This window comes from Carcharhinus amblyrhynchos, chromosome 11 (assembly GCF_965287045.1).
Source record: "Carcharhinus amblyrhynchos chromosome 11, sCarAmb.v2.hapA, whole genome shotgun sequence".
Lineage (NCBI taxonomy): Eukaryota > Metazoa > Chordata > Chondrichthyes > Carcharhiniformes > Carcharhinidae > Carcharhinus > Carcharhinus amblyrhynchos.
This window is the reverse complement of record NC_137334.1, coordinates 35970609-35993037: the sequence shown is the minus strand read 5'-3', so window position 1 is coordinate 35993037 and position 22429 is coordinate 35970609. Positions and strand designations below refer to the sequence as shown.

At 41.5% G+C, this 22429-nt stretch overlaps 1 protein-coding gene across 1 annotated transcript in view; it reads left to right on the top strand.

Moving 5' to 3' along the window:
- Positions 1-356: 356 nt before the first annotated feature.
- zc3h15 (zinc finger CCCH-type containing 15) overlaps positions 357-22429 on the top strand; it is a 33594-nt gene continuing 11521 nt past the window's right edge. The window contains exons 1-5 of the mRNA XM_080198856.1: positions 357-520; positions 7921-8022; positions 8476-8584; positions 14483-14635; positions 20348-20433. Coding sequence (XP_080054982.1) covers positions 449-520; positions 7921-8022; positions 8476-8584; positions 14483-14635; positions 20348-20433 — 522 coding nt within the window. The 5' untranslated portion in view covers positions 357-448. The remainder of the gene's footprint in view (positions 521-7920; positions 8023-8475; positions 8585-14482; positions 14636-20347; positions 20434-22429) is intronic.

Here is a 22429-nt window from a genome sequence, read left to right as displayed (position 1 = left end):
CATGTAGATTTTCACAGTAACTTAATTATGGTGTTAACATAAGCCTACTTGTGACTAATAAACAAACTTTACGCTTTATTGATGGCCGGACCATATTTGAGCCAAGCGGAATTTGCACCCAGGAACGTTTTCCCTAGGCGGAATCGCGCCCGGGAAGATTCTCCCCGGGCGGAATCCGCGCCCATGCAGGTTTGCTCCGCGCGGAATCCGCGCCCAGGCAGGTGTGCTCCGAGCGCGGTTCCACTCAGGCTCGCTACGCTCCCGCCGCCCCGCCGAGGCCCCGCCCACTCTCCCATTGTGGTTGCTGGGGTTGCGGCGCGTGCGCAGTGCGGGCCGGGATTTTACCCACAATCCGGCGGAGGCGCCACTTCCTCCGCGTGAGCGGATCCTGGAGAGCCGGCAAGGCCGGAGAGGCGGACAGCCAGGCAGCGAGTGAGTGAGTGTGGAGATGCCCCCCAAGAAATCCAGCAGCCAGCCCAGCAAGAAGGCTGAGCAGAAGAAGAAAGAGAAGGTCATCGAGGTGAGAGGTCTGATTACTTACCCTCCTCTCCGGCAGTGCCGACAGGCCCTGTGCCTTCCCGGCAGCGGGGTGGAGGAGGCCCCGGGGTTGGAGGAGGCCTCAGGGTTGGAGGAGGCAGGGCAGGGAGAGGGAGAGAGCGAGAGCTCCCTGTTTCCACCCCGGACTGGCTTCCCCCCGCTGCCCAGGTTAGTCTTCTCGGTAGAGTTGTGAAGCCCGGGCTGGCTGGCTGGCTGGGTAGGCGGGCGGCTGATCCTCACACCACAGCCTGGGGGAAGAGGCAAGCTGTCAGTGTCCAGCTCTGATGGAAGGTCACTGAAGCTGAAATATTAACTCTTGTTCCTATCACTCTCTCCAGGGCAGCTGTCAGGCTTTTCCAGCGCTTTCCCGGTTTCTCTTCATTTCCCGTTCCCAGCAGCTGCAGCATCCTGTGGCAATTTTGGCACCGCCTGTGACTACAATAACCGCCTCCTTTTGCCCTGGATTACCTTAAACAATTTCCAGCCTGCAATTAGTCAAGACTCTCAATTCTGGTATCAGAACCCTCAGTTCTGGTAACTTGGAAGATGAGGGAACATGTTGGAAAGTCTCAGAGTTGGCAGATCCTGTGGCGAGTGAGGTGACTAATGTCTTAGATTGCTGACCCTTCAGAATTATAATGAAAGGTCGTCAGCTTGAAGTGCTACTCCTGATTCTTAATTTGGTTGGTTAACTGTAGAATCAATGCAGCATTTAATGTTTCTGCATAAAAAAATACGTTAATGCTATATGTTACTGCAAGATGTATTAATTCCAAGTTATTCTTTATTTCATAGAGGAGCTTTTGGATGTGTGGTGGAGGGGGTGGTTGGTGAAGGCTGACCATGGGTTGTCTTTAAAATATGAATTGTTGATGGTGGGAAACAGAATAACTAGAAACCATCAATATCAGATAGTCACAAAGAAATCGAGTAGAGAATTCAGAAGAATGGGTGATACAGTAACACAACACGGCTGCCTCACAGAAGGACCAGTGCTCCAAAAGCTCTTGGCTTGTGCTATTATATAAATCTGTTGGATTTTAACCTGGTGTTGTGAGACTTCTTACTGTGCTTCCCCAGTCCAACACCGGCATTTCCACATCATGGCCTCACAGCACCAGGGTCCCAGGTTCAATTCCGGCCTTGGGTCACTGGCTGTGTGGAGATTGCACTTTCTCCCAGTATCTGCATGGGTTTCTCCCAAGTGCTCTCGTTTCCTCCCACAGTCTGAAGATGTGCGGGTTAGGTTGATTAGCCGTGCTAAATTGACCCTAGTGTCAGGGATTAGAACGTAAATGTGTGGCGTGATGGGAATAGAGCCTGTGTTTGGTACAGACTCAATGGGTCAAATGGCCTCCTGTACAGTAGGGATTCTATGAAGAAGTTACTTTGTCCAGTGAGAGGTAAGAAGGTGGAACTTGCTACTATGGGAAGTGGTTGCAAGGATTATTATAGATAAATTTAAGAGGAGCTAGACAAGTGTAAGAGAGAAGGGATGGTTGTGATGGTAAATTTTAATTGAGAAAAGATAGATGGAATATCCAGGATGGATGAGTTGGACAAAATGACCTGCTTCTGTGCCACATCACCTATTGTGATTCTTTGCTTAAAAAGGAATGTATCTCGGAAGGGATTTGTAATATTACCAAAAATAGTGGTATGCCTGAGAATTTGGAATGAGAATAAAGTGACAGAATACGACTATAAGCTAACTGGAGACAGCAGGATTGTGAAAGCTTCATATGTGCTGATATGATTGGAATAGAGATTGAACAGTCTAGACCTATAATTCATCTAAGAATTAGATAATCTCATTGAAACAGCTAAAAAATCTTCAGTGGCTTAAGGTGTTCCAGTTCCCTTCCACAGATTAAAGATATGCAGATTAAATCGATTGGCCTTGATATGTGGCCCCTAAGTGTCAAGGGTATTAGCGGACTAAATATGTGGGGTTTTGGGGGATAGGGCCTGGGGTCGTCGTCAGTGAGGCTTGATGGGATGAATGACCTGCTATGATGTATGTCATTCCTAACTGAACAAAAACTAACAATCTCAGTCCCAGATTGAGATCAGCCATATAGGACTGCAGTGAGAGATTTCTTCACTAAAGGTTTGTGAATCTTTGGAATTCATTACCCCAGAGAGCTGACAATGATCAGTTGTTGAGGCCGCTTAGCTCAGTTGGCTGAACAGCTGGTTCATGATGCAGAGCAATGTCAACAGTGTGGGTCAATTCCCATACCTGCTGGGGTTATTCGTGAAGGCCATGCCCCTCGCCTGAGATGTGGAGATCATCAGATTTAATCACCATCAGTCAGCTCTCCCTTTCAAAGGGAAAGACAACCTATCTTCATCTGGGGCAATGGTAACTTTATATTCAAGATAGAAGAGGTTGATAGATTTTTGCAAAGTAAGAGTGTCATGGCTAGTATGGGAATATGGGGTTAAGTATAAATTCAGCCATGATCTTACCGAATGAACCAGCTCCATCAAAGAGCCATCTTGTTTACTCCTCTTTATATTTTATAAAGTTGAAAACATTGTTTTTTTTAAATGTGGATGCAAGTCAAGGATGGAGATACTGGAAGTGGCTAAAAGCTGGGTCAGAATAGTAGATTTTGGAAAGCAAAACAGGTCAAGAGAGGGAATTCTAGAGCATGTGACTAAGGGAATTGTAAACCAGCCCAATAGTGTGTTTAAAGCAGGGGGAACCCAGGAGACAAACGTGAATTGGGAGAGATATATTACTGAAGAAGTTTAGAGATGTGCAGTATCAAAGCTAAGGAGGGATTTAAATTCAAGGATGAAAATTTTTGATGTGAGATGTTAGTAAACTGGGAGATAATTCCGTGAGAGTAGAGTGATGCATGAGTGGGGACGTGGTTCAGAATGAGAAGTGGAACAGAGTTTTAAAGGAACTGAAGTTTATAAAACATTCTTTGGGATAACTGAGCCTGGAAATGACAAGGATATGGATGGGGGCAGAAAATGGTCGAAGTATAGAGTAGGTGGGAGACTGTTCTTGTATGATGGGTTGATAAGGTTTTAATGCTTAGCAAGGCTTGATTTAAGATGTTAAGTTTGCAGATGATTTTGTCAAACCTCAGTCAGTTGATTATTAGGCAGATGAAGCTGGTGGTGAGGCTATTGAGCTTTTGCTATGGTAAAAGATAATGCATGGAATTTTCTGTTATTTGTACAAAGTGCTGGCTGAGGCAAAGAAAACTGGCTTGCATTCTGCACAGCCAGTTGTCCTGAGCTGTTGGGGGTTGGTGGGGGTGACTAACTTAACTGTGATCCCCCGCTGGGTTCGCTACATCTGGTTCAGGTTTAGAAAATCTCCCAATGTGATGTCGAGCCAGCAAGGGGAGTTCCAAATCTTGGGGTAATGTGACAGGGAAGCCCTCTAACTTATTAAAGATAAGTCTCTGCCCAGGAGCCTCATTATGTCACTGGGGTGGGGAAGAATCAGAAAACAACCTCACCGGTAAGATTCTCGTATTTCGAGTCTCGTGGGCTTCTGCGCCCATGGCACTGTTCACTGTGAAATTGTGGCAAATGGCCTTGATTTTCCCAAAGTTTAGCTGGAGAAAATTGCGGCGCGTTTGAAATGGTGTCATACAAGCAGGAGCAGTTTGAAAGTTGGTAGGGCAGTTTTGATGCTGATTTAAGTTAGCCCCCCCGGATTTGAGGAAGAAATGTATGGGCCTTAACAGAAACAGCTGGAATAGTTTTGCCGGGACAAAGGTATCATTGGTGCTAAGGTTGTACAGTAGAATTGCGGTGAATAGAGCCCCCAAAAGTTAATTTTAAATTGCTTGTAAGTGATGTGCAAGTGTTTTATGGAGTGAACATGGATTGGTTGGAAGAAGGGGTAGCAGTTGCTGACAGAGATATAAGGAAGTAGTCAAAGATGGCCTTGCCAATAGCTCATAGAATAGAGAGGTTATGGATGGTGGTATGGTCATAGTTTTTAGGGAAGGCAGTGAATTTGAAAGAAGAGACAGCAAGGAGAATTGAGAAAAGAGATGAAATTACGTGCAGTAAGTCATTCATAACAGGCTTATAGGATACTTGAAGGTAGGATTTGACGTTTGAAACTCAGCTGATTAGGGGAGGATTGTGAAGTGTGTGGAGGAGGATATTCTTGCCCAGATATCTGCTGAAGAATGCAGATTAAAGAATTCTGGGGAAAATTCATTTTCATTTCTGAGAGTGATTTTAAAAATAAACAGTTCTAGGAAATAATTGACCATGAACTATAACAATCAATATCTTATACACAATTAGAGGAACCCCATCGAGCTCCATTTGATGTTTGCAGAGAATCTGCACTTGTTACACAAGGTAGCAATCTGTTCCATAGACCAATGACTGAAAAGAAAAACCTGGCTTCCAACTTGTCTGTTCCTGCAGAACTCGTGGTCTTAATCTCTCATTCTAACTTTTCAATAATCTGTTCACGTACGTAGTTTAATGCAGTGATGGGCAAGCTGGGCCACCAGATCATTTATGGGGTCACAACAATGACCCCATAAATAAGGTTGAATGCTTTTATTAATTATTTCATGAGTTATAGAAAATGCTTAAGCACCTATATATTAGGACCATCAACTCCAAATTGTTAAAAACAAAATAAATGTTTACACTCTCGATGCACAACCGTCAGTCTATGTTGTATGCAATTGATACGCACCTCACTGTACTTGCCCTTGCTTTAAGTGCGCATCACTTCAGTCATAACAGTAGGGAAAAAAACTACACAGCTGGATATCAGCAGAATGTGGCAACCCTGCGCATGGGCATCAGTCAATAAAACTGGGCTGCACTCAACCCAGATTATGAGCAGGGTTATGAGCATACTGGGAATGGAGGGGTACAGAAGAATGGTCTAGTTGGACCAATGAGTGGCGCAGGCTTGGAGGGCCGAAGGGCCTGTTTCGTGTGTTGTATTGTTCTTTGTTCAGATGGGCTGCATGTGGCTCCTGGGCCGCAGGTTGTCCACCAGTGGTCTATGCATTTTTGTTTTAAATACTTAACTCAAGTCTCCCAAAGTCTCCGCTTTATTAAGGTTTAAAAGATGCAAACTGCCTTAGGCAATTGCTATAAACTGAGTTTTAACCTGGATATTCATTTAGTGGTCCAGCTCCAAATGTTTTTCAGAACCTCTATATCTTCTAGCTTCTGTGATGAGCAAAGTCAAATGCTGTATTCCAGATGAACCTAACCAATGTTTCGTGCTAGACAGTAGCATTTGTTTTATATTGAAACTGATAGGTCAGATTCATTCCTTTGAGTTGCCTGTAGACAAACATTCCCTTGTCACTTTTGATATAGGCGAGACATCCTCAGTTCGTATTCAGGTTGAGTATCAGTAATATAATGGGCCTTGTAGCAGGGGAAGGGAATCTCCTGTGGTTGTTTCTCATTTGGTTTTATCTTGAACAAGTTGTTCTTGATTATGGATGTTTTACGCTGTTGCAGAATTGAATTTTAGCAATTCTCCTATCTCTCGCTGTACACCATGAGACTGTATTCCAGTTTTCAGTACACTGTAAAAGATCTTCAGGATTTATTATTCATTCACATCACATGGCCTTTTTTTCATGATCCAAGCACCAATATTTTATATATTTACAGCTTTTAAAAATCTCTTCTTGTCTTCTTTAGTCAACAGGCAGTTTTTGTGAAAATGATTTTTTTTACATTGCACATATGTGTTTTCTTAATTTCACTGGTTTAAAACAGGCTTAGTCGAAAGGGAGTCTCTATACTTGAGCTTGGTTGGCAGGCTGATATCTCCAGCAGTACAAAGCTTAAGATGGCTTTGGTGGTCCTCCAGGATACTTCAGTATTGATACCAACATCTGTAGACAGGGGGCTATTTTTAGGTGAGTTTTGTCAGTAGCCTGAACTGTGATTATTGATTTGTGATGATAGGTATAAATTACCTAATTGAAAGCATACTGCTGTCGTCTTAAAATTGATAGTTGCCAAATTGCAGACGAGCTGTTGTATAGTGATTCAAGATTATTTGCCAGGATGGCGCACAGGAAAATACGCACGTTCACAAACAAGTTCTTTCAGCACCTTTATTACAGCATATAGTCTTCTAAGTCCGAAGAGTTGCCGATTTTCAAGAATCAAATTTTGACTTTGATTCAAAGCATAGCAGAAAGCAAAACACTGAAATAATGTTATAAAGACACATTTGTGTCTAGTACCATTTGTGACTAGGAGGTAAATGGAGTTGTTCCAACAGTCTAGCCATCTTGCCTTCATGGGATTGTTTGATGACTTCAGTGATTTCATCAAGACACCTGAACTTGGCAAAGAAGGTCTCCAGAAAATCCTTCCCAGCAACTTTGAATGCCTTTTCTATGTCAACAAAGAAACAGTAGAGGTCCATGTTTTATACTCTGTTTTTCAGGAACAGTCTTGTCACAAACATGTCGGTTGTACCTGTTACCCGTTTTTCTGAGAAAAATTCCACTTGATATTTAAGGTGTTGAGCAAAGCTATGAAACATTGCTCTTGGAAGATTGGGAGCTAAATAGATTCTGCAGTGATAAGCAATTTTCCTTGGTGCATTCAAACATTTTTGAATTCCTGGGGCGACTTTCCTTAATGTTATATGTGTTGAAATAATTGGTTTAACTAAGATGCTACAACTAGCTTCACATGTCTCAGTTGGAACAAGATCAGAACCAAATACTTTCCTATTTTAAGCGACTAGGAGTTGGTATTGGTTATGATAAGGCTGTGTGCAGCACATTAGCCTTCTGCTCTAAAGAAAATGTTGTCATTTCTGATGCCACCTTTGCTATTGATAGCTCATTACATTTTATGGCCTGATTCGACATGAATCTTGCAATCGCCCAAAGTCTTGTTTTTCTCATTCTTGTTACCTCTTTAGGTCTTCTTAGAACTTTGACGTGGATTGATGATCATGGTTAGCGCATAGTTGCTTATTTTCCCAAAGCATAGCTGAGCACTAGATGACAGTTTCATAGTTATTCACAACTTTTGTTTTCACCATTGTGTATATTAAAATGATGGGACACAGGTCTGTCTGTATGTAGTTCCTCACAAGTTAAACTGATGGAAATAATACTATCTAATGAACCAGTAGGTGTGTTATTGTACAGGATGATTACTTTGAGAAAAACCTACATTTTAAAAGTGTTTTCACCTATTGTAGGGAAGCTTGACACTGGCTTTATTTGCTTGAAAGCTAGAAAAAGTGAAAACAGCACTGGAGAGGTACCATGAATGGAGAGGTACCAACATAGTATTGCATCCACCATAATTGAAGGTGAGGCAGGTTGTATTATAAATACTGTTCACCCACAAACTTTAGATGTTGTCTTCTTGCTGTTCCAGGATAAGACCTTTGGTCTGAAGAACAAGAAAGGAGCAAAACAACAGAAATTTATCAAAACTGTTACAAATCAAGTCAAGCATGGACAGACAGGTGGCAAGCAGGTACAATAACTTAAATGTTGAAGGCCTGTAAGTTGTGGAACATGTGGCTGCTTTTCATACAATGCAATCAGATAAATTTGGACAAAATCTTTCACTTTTGTTTAAAAGGTTGTGATGGGGAATGTGTTCTGCCCTTGTAACCCTTAAAGACCTGAACATCAATGACATTCAATTATTTGAAATGATCAAGTAGTTTAAGACGACCAAATCATTTTTTAAAAATCTACATATGTTAGATAAGCTGAGGCTTGTACCTGGGTGGTAAGGTTTTGTTGAACTGGAGCTGTGAATTAGGCAGGTGAGTTATCATTTGGATTGTTGATACATCATTGAGGCACTGAAACTTCTCTGTCAAAAGCAGGAGCAGAAAGAAATAGAAAAAAACTATAGTGCTTCCAAGCAAAGTTACTGTGTGTTTCTTTTGCTTATTGAAAGCTTGTTTATTTTCTTTAGATACCTTATGGTGAAGAAAAGAAGTCTAAGAAAGATGATAAAAAGAAAGAACTTCAAGAGCTGAATGAACTTTTTAAACCTGTAGTAGTTGCCCAAAAGATCAGCAAAGGTATTTTTTACTGTTTTTCAACTCTGACATCAAAAATTAAATCCATATGATGGCATGAATAATGTTACAATCTTCTTAGAAACTGATAACATTTAGGAAGAGAAATGAATTTACCAGGCAGCAATACAAAGGATCATGTGACAAGATTCCACAGTTTAAGATATTTAACAAACACACTGAATAATGTTTAGTTTATGTTGATTTTAGTAAGCAACTAATGCACTAACCTCCAGAAGAGGTACTCCCTGATAACTCAGAACCCACGCCACATTTATACATTACACTGTACTCCACAGAATTCTATTCTTGTGATTAAAATCCAAAAACTCCTCTGTGCTCTAACAGGGTCTCTTCTCCCTGCTTCAACAGGGTGAATCTTCGAGTGTCCTTTTAAACAAAGCTCCCTTCACTCAACAAATTGAGCTTAGGTGAATGGACTTCCCCATGCAAGGTACCCTCTGGTGATTCTGTGATCTTTAATAATTCTTCAGGCCTTATTCCCTTGAATGTAGGTTCCATCCTCACCAATGATCTGCTTGGCGATTAACCCAAAAGCAATCTTACTCTACTTGGCATAGCGACTTCTGTTGGGGGTTGTCTTCTTTGAAACTCTTGGTCTGATTACCCTTGTAAGTCTGTGAACAGCAGTCTTCTCTCTTTTGTTAAAATGTTGAAACATTCATCTTATTTTCAATAAGTTTCAACCTGGGTCTTTGTACCCATGGCAACCGGATCACCTAAGTTTGTCTCCAAGCAAATTTGTATGAGGTCACATGCTGTTGCTCCCTTGAGTGAGGGCTTTAACCATAACCATCTGTGTCCAGCAGACATAAATGCTGTTAAATAATTAAAATAGTATTTACCCTAAACTGGTTCAATGCTCTCCCTTTTATCAATGTATAATAGGGCTTCACTAATATTAGTGCCAGCTACTTTAGACACAAGATGGTCATGACTAAATATTGATTTTTGCCAGTGGTCAAAACAGTACAGCTTGACATTTTGTCTGAGTTAATAATTTACCAGCTAGATATGACTTATTGATCCAGCTGCGTTAGCACAACAATTGTATAATACATTGTTAAAAAAATACAAGATCAATGATGTCCTAATCTGCAATTATCAACATTATTTCAAAACATACAGACTACAGTTTTTAATTTCCTCTCCTTTAATAGCACACTCAGCAAAGGTACAGTGCAAAAATACTCACATTGTCATTTCCTATTTCTGAACACTTTACATCATGTCTTCACTGTCTATTCATCAATGTCTGCCTGTCTACCCCCTTTGTCTTTGGTCTAGCCTTTAACTTAGAATCGCGGACACATGGAATGGTAACAATTCAGAAGGAGATCGTTTGAACCATTGTGTCTTGTGACAGCTGCCTGCAAGTGCAACTCAGTCCCACTCTCTCTCTCCTCCCCCGCACCCCCTGCCTTACTTTCCCCATAGTCCTACAAATTCTTTCTCTTTGGGTACTTATCCAGTTCCCTAATATATCTTCCTCCAGCACGTACTCAAGTAGTGTATACCAGCTCCTAACCATCCACTGCATAAAGTTTATCTCCATACTGTCATACTGCCATTGATAATTTTGCCAAATGCCTTGCACTAATGTCCCCTCTTTTTTGCCCCTTCTGTCAGGGAGAATAGTTTTTTTTCTATCTACTCTGTCCAGACCCCACATGATATTGAGCATCTCTATCAAATCTGTTCTCAACCTTCCCTTGAGGAGAATAGCCCCAATGTCTCCAACCTATTCACATAACTGAAGTGTGTCATCAATGGGACCAATTTCGCAATTCTTTTCTGCAATCTTTCAATGCCTTCACATCTTTTCTAAAGTGCAATGCCCCAAATTGGACACACTTTCAGTTGAGGCCAAACCCACAGCTTCATAAAGATTCATCATAACATGCTATACGTGCATTCATATTATAGTGCTCAAGATCCCATATGCCTTTTTAACTACCTTCTCAAGCAGTCCTATCATCTTCGTTGACTTGTGCACGTACATCCCCATCGTACCCTTTATTTTGTATTGCCTCTGTTCATTTCTACCAAGATGTACCATTCCACATTGTGTGTAAAATTTAATCTGTCCCTAAGTCCACTCATTCCACTAGCCTATGTTCGTCTGGAGTCTAAAATTATCCTGCTCAATGGTTCGCAATACTTCCAAATTTTGTCATCTGAAAATTTTGAAATTGTTTCTGCACAGCTAGCTCTAGGCTGGTAATATGTATCAGGGAAGCAGTCCTTTCACCAATTCATTGTGTCTCTTCCTCCAATCCAAAAAAAAACTTTGCTCCCCTCTGTTTTCTGTCATTCAGCCAGTTCGCCTCTATGCTACCATTTTTCATTTTATTTCATAACAGACATGCGAGCAAAAGTAAAGTTTATGTGGCATTTTATTAAGATGGAATCCAGTGGTGCTGTGTGCTTGACCAGGGCTGAACCCTCGATGTATCATTACAAACACAGGTGTTTACAAGTGAATACTGTTGTAGAGCACAATGCACTGAGGAGACTCCTGCACTGTTTGCTTGGTCTTCCTTGACTACCTGGCAGTCACCCCTTCACTCTTTGCCTGCACAACTTAGGCTGCAGGGCAACTGCATCCAAAAAGATGCAATCCATTAAACTATGTCAAGAATGTATCACAGCAGCATCAACTGCTACTCTTATTCTAAAACTCGGAGCTCAATTTTTTTTAGCTGATGGCACTTTTTGCATATCATGAAGGTCTACGGCACAGAAAAAGGCCCTTTGACTCATTGCAACTGCCAGTCAAAAACAAATTACCCAAATATTCTGCTGTCTTTTCCAGCACTTTGTCCATAGCCTTGGCTTCTTAAATGTTATGAGGGTCACTGTCTCCACCTCCCTTCCGGGCAGTGATTTCCAGAAGTCCACCACTCTGTAGAAAAGGTTTTTCCTCATAGGTCCTCTAAACCTCTTGCCCCTTAGCTTAAATCTGTGCCCTTAGTCATTGTTCCCTCCACCATGGGGTGAAAATTTCTTCTTGTCTACCGTGTCTCATAATATTATACATCTCAATCATGTTCTCTCTCGGTCTCCTCTGCTCCAAGGAAAGCAACTCTAGGCTATCCAATCTCTCTTCATAATTAAAACTCTATAGCCCAGGCATCGCCCTGATAAATCTTCTCTGCACCCTTTCCAGTGCTATCACATTCCTCCCATAATGTGGTTTCCAGAACTCTCCACAATACTCTAACTGTGACCTAATCAACGTTTTATGTAGTTCCAGAAGAACCTCCCTTCCCTGTTCATGTATTCCTTTTTTGTCCTACCCAAATGCATCACTTCACACTTATCCAGATTGGTGGAAAATGGAATTCAATCAGCCCACCTGTCCATCCCATTTATATCCTCCTCGCAATTTGCTACCCCACCAATTTTTGCATCATCTGCAAATTTATGTATCAACCCTCTAACATTGCAGTCTAAATCATTTGTATAAACCACAAACATCAAGGGGCCCAACACTGATTCCTGCAGGACCCCACTGGACACAAGCTTCAGGTCAGAAAAACAACATCCCCTCTGCTTCCTGCTGCTCAGCCAATTCTTGTTCTCCAGATGTGAGGAACATCCTGGAATTCTCACAAAAATCATGCTGTACATTCCACGTCCTGTGGTAAACTGCCATGTCCCTCTTAGACTATTAGACTTAGAAATATTAAAGATTTATATTTTTAAGAATCTCACTAGCTATTTGCCAATCAGCACCTTCCCTTGTACTGACATTACTTTTAGTTTTATTACCAAGCTCCCTGACGCACTCACTTCACACTGGTACTGCACCACTAAATTCCTTCAGGTGCCCATTCTCCAAATAGCTAACCGTCTCCTGCTGTCCTGTGATTTTATTCCTTGATTTCTTTATTGATATGTTTTTGCAGTGCTCACTCTGTCCTCTGCTGACTCCCAGTCACCAACTTTTACCTGTTGGTCTCCAGCACTGTTTTTCCTCAAGCCCACGCTCTCTGACTTGCCTTGTATCTTCCCCAATTATTACACTATCTTTCATGTCTGTTTCCCACATTGTGTTTTTTTTTCTCCTATTTCAGCAGCAACTGCAAGGCAGCATCGCAGGACATTGGGCCAGCAGGAATAGTGCACCATATCAGTGTTTCTGACTCTTCAGTTCTTCATAGACCTGCACAGATTTGGTAGGGAGAGAGATGTGTTTCAGAAATCAGCTGGTGACATTAACTACATTATTACAAAGGATGTACTAACATCCAAAATCCTCTGCTGCTCCCACACTCCGGCCCTACCCCTAAAGAAAAGCACATGCTGTATGTTTGTGATAATGCTGAGAATTCTGGACAGTTCCATCACATAATAACAAAATAAAGGTCCATAATTTTAACCATGACAAACATTTGATTTAAGTTTCTCTGTAAGCAGTTTTACAATATTGGATTCTTGCCACTAGCTACATCGTAACTCATTTATTCATTAATGTGTATTTTGCATTGCTCTGTGCATGATTCTCTTATTGCTCTTGCAAATCAATAATGTTTCTGGACAGAGGCAGAAAACAACAGTAGTTTCGAGGACTATAGTATTGCAGTATAGGAATTGCCCTGTCATACAGTGACCTGAATCAGAAACTACAGCAGCCATTGCCAGACGTGAACCATTTTGTTGAAAATAAGAAAACCAAAAAAAAAATTAAAATAACTAAATGTATTACAAAGCAAATCAGAAATGAGATTGGAGGATAACAATAGAATGGTATTTCTGATTATTTGAAATTAACTTTTTGCTGATCTAGGATAGGTTTTTTTTGAAGTTTCAGTATGCTTTTCAAGATAGTACTGACCTCTTTCATCGAGTAATGACAAATGCGTGTTACTGACAATTTTAAGTTGATGTTCTTGATGCTATCTTAACCTTTTGTATTTAATGTACTTTGTAAATGTTTAAAAATCATGTAATTGAATGAAATATACTTGCTGTGTACAAGAAGTAGAAATTGTCCTTATTTGTAATGGGATAATTTGGTTGGAAGTCCATATAGTAAAATAATTGATAAGTTTTATCACATTTGTGGAGAACTTTTCGTAGATTCTTCTGGGATTAACAGCAGTGATGAGGCTTTTGAATTGATTTACACTGGCACCTCTGAATAGAACAGCGTAGGATAGAGAGCATTCCAAATTGAGGTCCTCATCCCCCAAGTCAGTACTAAGAGTGATTTCTTTTTTAAGAGTTGGAAATTTTTGCTGTACAGTATTTTGTTGAACATAACAGGAGAGGAATAATTTGTTCAAAGAGTACTCCCTCTGTACTTTCCACCCACACCCTCTTCCCAACTCCCACCCTTAGTTTATTCCCCTTTTAAGTTGTAACCTGCTCCCAGCCTAAGCAAAGATCAGCCTTGTTGCATAATTTGCAGCTTTTAAGTTCCTAGTACATTTACCCTGATGTAAAGTGCATGCATTGTTTAGCTGAATTGAACTTGAATTTTCAATGGTTGCTTTGTGCTTGGTCTCAAATCCCTGGTGAGGTTACTGATGATGTAATCCTAATGTTTATATAATTAAGCAAAGGGAAAAGCTCAAAAAAAGAAAATGTATTGCAAAGAGAATTGAAAATGGGATCAGAGGGTGCCATTGGAATTTTATGTCTGACTATGCTAATCTAGGCCAGATACTTTAAGGTTTCAGTGATTGTAGAGGATCAGTATACATTTCAAGGTGGCACTGGCACTGTCAGAATATTTTCTTGGCTGTTATACTTGATTATGTCCTAGTATCTTAAATTACTCTATCTCAAATAAAATATTTTTTAAAATGAAATGTCAAGTAAGAGTAAAAATTAATACGACAAATTATGACTTCTGTTTGCTTTTTCTTCTAGGGGCAGATCCCAAATCTGTGGTCTGCGCTTTTTTCAAGCAAGGCCAATGTACTAAGGGTGACAAATGCAAGTTTTCACACGACCTCAGCCTGGAAAGGAAGAGTGAAAAGCGTAGTATGTATGTAGATGCCAGGGATGAAGAGCTTGAAAAGGGTATGTTGATAAAACAGATGTTAATTTAAGTTCATTATAGCACCTTTCGTTGAAACTTCCCATTTGGTTCCCTTTGTAAAATACAAACTAGTGAGATTTTATATGCATGTTGTAATTTAGTTAAACATAATTAAGGAATGCTTTTATAGACCAAACATTTTAAGTAATTTGTACCTACTCATTAGCCTTTATGAAAAGTTTCAAATACAGAAAACACGACAAAGCGTCGTCCAGACTTGAAACATTGGCCCTATTCTCTCTCCACAGGTGCTTTTAAAGTAAAATTTATTTATTAGCCACGAGTCGGCTTATATTCACACTGCAATGAAATTACTGTGAAAATCCCCAAGTGGCCACACTCCAGCACCTGTTCAGGTACACTGAGGAAGAATTTAGTATGGCCAATTCACCTAACCAGCACACCTTTGGACAGTGAGAGGATACCGGAACACCCGGAGGAAATCCATGCAGACATGGGGCGAACATGTAAACTCAACACAAGCAGTGACCCAAACTGCGAATCGAACCCAGGTCCCTGGCACTGTGAGACAGCAGTGCCAACCACTGTGCCACCATTTGTCTCCTCTTCCCCCCACAAACAGGAGGCACGTGGACTGGATGAGAAGCATCCAAATATGCTGAGGGAAATGAGAACAGAAGTTGGGGAGGCGCTGGACATAATTTTTCAGTTATCCTTAGACTCAGAGGGGTTGTCTGGTACCTCGTGTCAGATCTTCCAGCATTTTCTGTTTTTAGAACATAGAACACTACAGCACAAACAGGCCCTTCGGCCCACAAGTTGCGCCGATCACTTCTATACCTACTAAGCCATAGACCTATCTATAACCCATAGATCCCATATACTCATCCAGAAGTCTTTTAAAAGACCCCAGTGAGTTCGCCTCCACCACCACCGACGGCAGCCGATTCCATTCACTCACCACCCTCTGAGTGAAAAACTTACCCCTAACATCTCCTCTGTACTTGCTTCCCTGCACCTTAAATCTGTGTCCTCTCGTAGCGACCATTTCAGCCCGGGGAAATAGCCTCTGAGAATCCACCCTATCTATTCCTCTCAACATCTTATAAACCTCTATCAGGTCGCCTCTCAACCTTCGTCTCTCCAGGGAGAAAAGTCCTAGCTTGCTCAACCTATCCTCATAAGGCATGCCTCCCAATCCAGGCAACATCCTTGTAAATCTCCTTTGCACCCTTCCAATAGCTTCCACATCCTTCCTATAGTGAGGCGACCAGCACTGCGCACAGTACTCCAAGTGGGGTCTGACGAGGGTCTTATAAAGTTGTAGCATTACCTCCCGACTCCTAAACTCAATCCCTCGATTAATGAAGGCCAGTACACCATACACCTTCTTGACCACATCCTTCACCTGTGAGACCGATTTAAGAGTCCTATGGACCCGGACCTCAAGATCCTTCTGCTCTTCAACACAGCTAAGACTCCTACCCTTGATATTGTATTCCTTCATCCCATTGGTCCTGCCAAAATGGACCACTACACATTTATCTGCATTGAAGTCCATCTGCCACTTCTCCGCCCAGTCTTGCATCCTATCTATGTCCCACTGCAACTTCTGACATCTCTCCAGACCATCCACAACACCACCAACCTTCGTATCATCTGCGAACTTACTAACCCATCGCTCCACTTCTTCATGCAGGTCATTTATGAAAATGACAAACAGCAAGGGTCCTAGAACAGATCCCTGGGGCACTCCACTGGTGACTGACCTCCATGCAGAAAAAGACCCATCCACAACCACTCTCTGTCTTGTGCAGGCAAGCCAGTTCTGGATCCACAAGGCCAAAGCCCCCTGGATCCCATGCCCTCTCACCTTCTCAAGAAGTCTTGCATGGGGGACCTTATCAAACGCCTTGCTGAAGTCCATGTAAACCACGTCTACCGCTCTTCCTTCGTCAATGTGCTCAGTCGCGTTCTCAAAGAACTCAACTAGGCTCGTAAGGCACGATCTGCCCTTAACAAAACCTGTGACTATTTCTGATCGTTCTAAACTTCTCCAAATGCTCATAAATCTTGTCCCTCAGAAGCCTCCATCAACTTACCAACCACTGAGGTCAGACTCACCGGTCGGTAATTTCCCGGACTAGCCCTGTTCCCTTTCTTGAAAATAGGAACCACGTCCGCAATCCTCCAGAACCTCTCCCGTCTCCATCAACAACGCAAAGATCATGGCCAGGGGCTCTGCAATCACTTCCCTCACCTCACACAGTAACCTGGGGTACATCCTATCCGGTCCCGGCGACTTGTCTATCTTGATAGAGTTTAAAAGTTCTAACACGTCCTCTTCTTTAACATCCACATACTCAATCTTTTCAGACTGCCGCAAACCTGTAGTACAACCTCCCAAATCACTTTCCACCGTGAATACCAAGGCAAAGTACTCATTAAGCACCTCTGCCATTTCTTCTGGTTCCACACACTTTTCCCCCTTCACCTTTTATAGGTCCTAGCCCTTCTCTTCTCATCCTTTTACTTTTCACGTATTTGTAGAAGGCCTTGGGATTCTCCTTAATCTTACCTGCCAAGGCCTTCTCATGACCCCTTTTGGCTCTTCTAATTTCCTTTCCACAAGCCTTATACTCCTCTAGATCCTTAACATCTCCTAGCTCTCTGAACCTTATATACACCTTTCCTTTCTTCCTGACTAGGTTCACCACAACCTTTGTGCACCACAGTTCCCGCGCCCTACCAAAACCTCCTTGTCTCATCGGAACGTTATCGTGCAGAGTTCCAGTCAAACATTCCTTGAATACCCGCCACCTTCCTTCTGTACTTTTCCCCAAGAACGCCTCCTTCCAGTTTATCCGTCCAATTATCTGCCTGATGTCTTCATATTTCCCCTTACTCTAGACAGACACCTTCCTAGCCTGCCTGATCCTATCTCTTTCCAAAGCTATCGTGAAGGAGATAGAATTATGATCTCCATCCCCAAGATGCTCTCCTACCGAGCGATCCGACACCTATCCTGGTTCATTAACCAGCACCAGGTCAAGTACGGCCTCTCCTCTCGTAGGCTTATCCACGTACTGTGTCAGGAAACCCTCCTGAACACACCTAACAAACTCCTCCCCATCCAAACCCCTTACCCTAGGGATATTCCAATCGATGTTTGGGAAATTAAAGTCTCCCATCACGACAACTCTGTTATTACTACATCTCTCTAGGATCTGTTTCCCTATCTGCACCTCAACTTCCCTGTCACTATTGGGCGGCCTATAGAAAACACCCAGCAAAGTTATCAACCCTTTGCTGTTCCTAACTTCCACCCACAATGACTCTGTGGACAGTCCCTCCACGGCATCCTCCTTCTCTGCAGCCATAACACTGTCCCTGATCAACAGTGCCACTCCACCACCTCTTTTGCCCCCAACCCTGTCCTTCCTGAAGCATCTGAATCCTGGCACCTAAAGTACCCAGTCCTGTCCCTGAGATATCCAAGTCTCTGTAATGGCCACCACATCACATTCCCAAGCAGCAATCCACGCCCTAAGCTCATCTACCTTATTTACTACACTCCTGGCATTAAAATAGACACACCTCAGCCCCTCAGTCTGGACATTTCTCTTCTCCACCACCCATCTAACCTCCTTCTCATACTGTCTACAGTCCTTCCCTACCCGGAAGCTAACCTCCTCAGTCTCAGTCTCCTCATCTCTGCTCCCTCCCCCCAACCTTTCTAGTTTAAAGTTTTGTTGCAGATTCCAGCCTTGGCAATATTTTGCTGTTATCTATGAGAAGTTTCCATCCATCTTCTAAACATGTTTACAGCTCCAGTTTATATCTGTCATGCTGTAAATGTGTTTGCCTTATAAGGATATATGCAATAATTTCTATGCAATTTTTCAGTTCAACAAGCAGACTAACCTCCATTTCTAATGTTTCTTTTTGTTTTGTTTGCTTTTTGGAATATATGCTGTTTTCCCCATTTCAACACTCTTCTAATGTATTTCACACATCGTTCATTAAATACTGTTGTTGGTGTGGAACACTTCGTTTCAGTAGAATATATAATGGGTGTTGAAACTGAGAAAGATTTTCATGTAGGAATTACACTTTCCCACTTCAGTTACTGCATTATGTGAATATAACTTTAGTTGTACTTTACTCTGTTCCTTTAAGTAGATACTTATTCATTCCCCAGGTGCCAATCCAAAGCTATTTCCTCCACTTCAGTGGTTTGCTTCCTTTTCATTTTTAAGCCGGGTGACTTCTAATCCCTGACTTCCATGTTTGGATCATCCTGGAGATTCTACCCTCTAGCCAAAACTAGGTGACTTTTTCTGCCTCATTTAAATCCTTAGGAACTTGTCCTATTTGATCTGAGCGCAAGCTCCCACTCACATTCCACATGGTAAAGAAATTGCTTTCAATCTGTATTACTTTTTTCTTGACCCTTGCACAAGTGGGTAAAGTTTCTCCCTATCTACTCTGCCCAGATCCCTCATGTTTTGAATACCTCTTTCAAATCTCCCCTCCGCCTTCTCTTCTCCAAATAAACCAGTCCCAACTTCTCCAATCCGTGTTCATAACAAACATTCCTCATACCTGTTGTGTTTTGCACACACTCCAATGCCTTCACATCATTCCCACATTGCAGCACCCAGGATTGAATGCAATACCCAGCTGAGACCAAGCTAGTCTGTAATTACTGTTTCTAAAAATTTCTCTACAACTGAAGGTAAATTGACTGGTTTGTGTTTGCTGGGCATATTTTTATGCCCTTTTCTAAACAAAGGTGTAAATGTTTGCAGTGCTCCACTACCGAGTCTAAGGATAACTGAAAAATTTTGTCCAGTGCTTCTGCAGTTTTCATTCTCACTTCCCTCAGTATATCATCCGCTCCTTGTGCCTTATCAGTGTGCAGATAGTTCTAATACTTATCAATTTTAAATCCTTCTAATGTCTGAATTGCCTCCTCTTTCCCTATGACCCGACAAGCATTTTCTTCCTTGGTAAAGGTAGATGCAAAGTATTCATTTATTACCTCAGTTACGCACTCTACCTCCATGCGTAAATCCCCTTTTGGTCACTGACCCTAGTTCTCAAACCATCATATTACTCTATGTGCCTATAAAAGACTTCAGGATTTCCTTTTGTGTTGGCTTTCAGTCTATTTTCAGTCTTCCATTTTCTTCTCATATGTGTTTTTACCTCCCATTGAACCACCTTTATGACATCAGGTACTTTCTACCTGATGTCATAAGCATACTGTTTCTTTCTTATCTGATTTTCTTTCTCTTTTCTCATTGAGGGATTGCCTTTCCCTTTCAAGGATATACATTGACTGTGCCTGGACCATCTGTTCTTTGATGCGCAGTCAAAGTATATTCCCTCAAAAGAGAAAGATAGGTAGGGCAAACTGATTCAGAGTTCCTTGGATGACGAGAGAACGATTTTACTGAAATCAAGTTTTGCACAGTGCTTTGTCAGTTGAAATGCAGTGTGTGCTGATGTGAGTTGCTTCAATTTCCGTGTTAACGTTTTAACTACGTATCAGAAGCCCTTTCCATTTTTCTTAATCTTCAAATGTAAACACAAATTGGAATGCAAGTTAAATATTTATAGTTCTCATTGTTTCTGTTTATAAATATATATTTAAATGTTGGGTTGATCCTTTTAACATTTTTGTTAATATTTGATCTTCATTAGATATATTTACTTTTTCATCTTAGACACGATGGAGAATTGGGATGTGAGAAAACTGGAAGAGGTCGTGCAAAAGAAACATGGTGACGCAGAACAGAAAAAAACTGTAATAGTAAGTATATATTAAGGGCTAGAAATTCTTTGCGTGGTGCCACTTAAGGGGCAGTTTGGAGACTAAACATTGTTTTTAAAATCAGTTTGGCATTGCAACCTCTATGTGAGCTGGAAAGTTTTGAATTACTGCGATCTTAATGTTGTGACACACAATCCAAATTTGTATGATGTACGTGCAGACAGCTTGTTCATAGTTCACTCTGCAAGCATCTGTAAAGATGGTCATTGCACTCATGTTATTTAAAGGAACTTTTGTACTACAATACTGAGGTATTTTAAGGGCAATTAGCTCTTAGCTTTTGACTACAAGAAACCTAACATCTGTTGTGAACCTTCACTTTACAAGATCATTCTTTCAACCTTAAACCATTGTAACCATCCAAGAAATGACATACCTTTTATTCCTTCACTGGGTGTTGAGATGTCACGGGTTAGGCTGGCATTTATGACTAATCCCTATTTTGAGCTATTTTGGAGGTACAGTGAGTTCCTGGGTTTGTCAGAGCATGTTGCTGCATTTTCACAGAAGGTCAACCAGAGTTGTAAGTGAGCAACGGGCGTGGGGTAGTAGTTGCAGTGCTTCATGGTCTGCACGATGTATGGAAAAGGGGTAGAGTCCTCCAGGCTCATTGACTGAAAGATATGCACCACCATCTTGATGCGCGTGTTCACCTTTGCTCTCCTGTGTACTGTCCCATCAAGCTTTTCATCAAAGTCATCTGCTGTGTTATTTTGATCTTTCCCTCCAATGTGCTATAAAGGACCATCCTTTAACCTGGCCTAGTCCCAACCCATTCACATGGCTCACCACACACTGATCCAACTCTGTCATAGTTCATGACATTGTGGGCACAATCAATTTTGTCCTAAAAACTGGACACAGACAAGCTATTAAAATGGCTGTTATAAATCATTTTGCAGTTGGCATTTGAACTGCAGGGAATGGCAAGTCACAGCAATATGCCTAATTAATATGGACATTCACAGCCATCTGAGGAATTTGCACATCTTTGTTTAAGCATGAACTGACACAGAATGCTAAGAAATTATCAGTATTCTTTGCTCTGTATCTCAAACTGAAAGAAGGGATCAAAACCCACCACACAAGATGTGAAATCAAAATACACATTACCCCATATTTGGACAATGATGTGATCTGTGAAAAGCCACTTGTTTTTTTTCTGCTTTTAAAAATCAACTAGGTTAGTCATCAGTTGGTCAAAAGCCAGACCACATGAATCATCAAGCAGCCATGGCATCAGCAGTAACTTGAAAGAAGGATACCTTAATAGTGAGAAGGATTCCATCCCCAGTGCTGCACCTCCCTCCGTCAAGAAAACTTTTCCAGTTTAAATTTTGCCTGAGAACCAGCCTCTTAGCTTTTTGACTACAAGAAACGTAACAACCTGTTGTGAACCTTCACTTTACAAGATCATCCTTTCAATCTTAAACCATTGAAACCCTCCAAGAAATTACATACCTTTTGTTTCTTCACTGGGTGTGGATGTCACGGGTTAGGCCAGCATTTATGGTTAATCCCTAATTGCCCTCAGAAGTGATAAACTGCCTTCTTGAATTGCTGTAATCCACATGGTGTAGGTATACCCACAGTAAGGGAGTTCCACGATCTTGCCTTTGACAGTGAAGAAACAGTGATATAGTTCCAAATTCAGGTGGTGCATGTTTGGATGGAAACTTGCATCTAATGGTGTTCTCATGCACTTGCTGCCCTTGTCCTTCAAGGTGGAAGAGTTCACTGGTTTGGAACATGCTATTGAGTGGTGTTTCTGCTGGTAATTCAAATTTGCATAGCTCATAAACTTTAGGAAATCACAGTACTCCTGACTTGTGCCTAAGTTTGAGGAAAAGGATGTGGCAATTTTCTTAACCTTTGAAGAGCTGGCAGATCAATTAAAGTCACCTGGGAGTTCTGGACTCTCCTGGTGTGAGATTACTTAAAAAGAAAGTTCTGTAAGGTTTATTTCCTGTTGTGC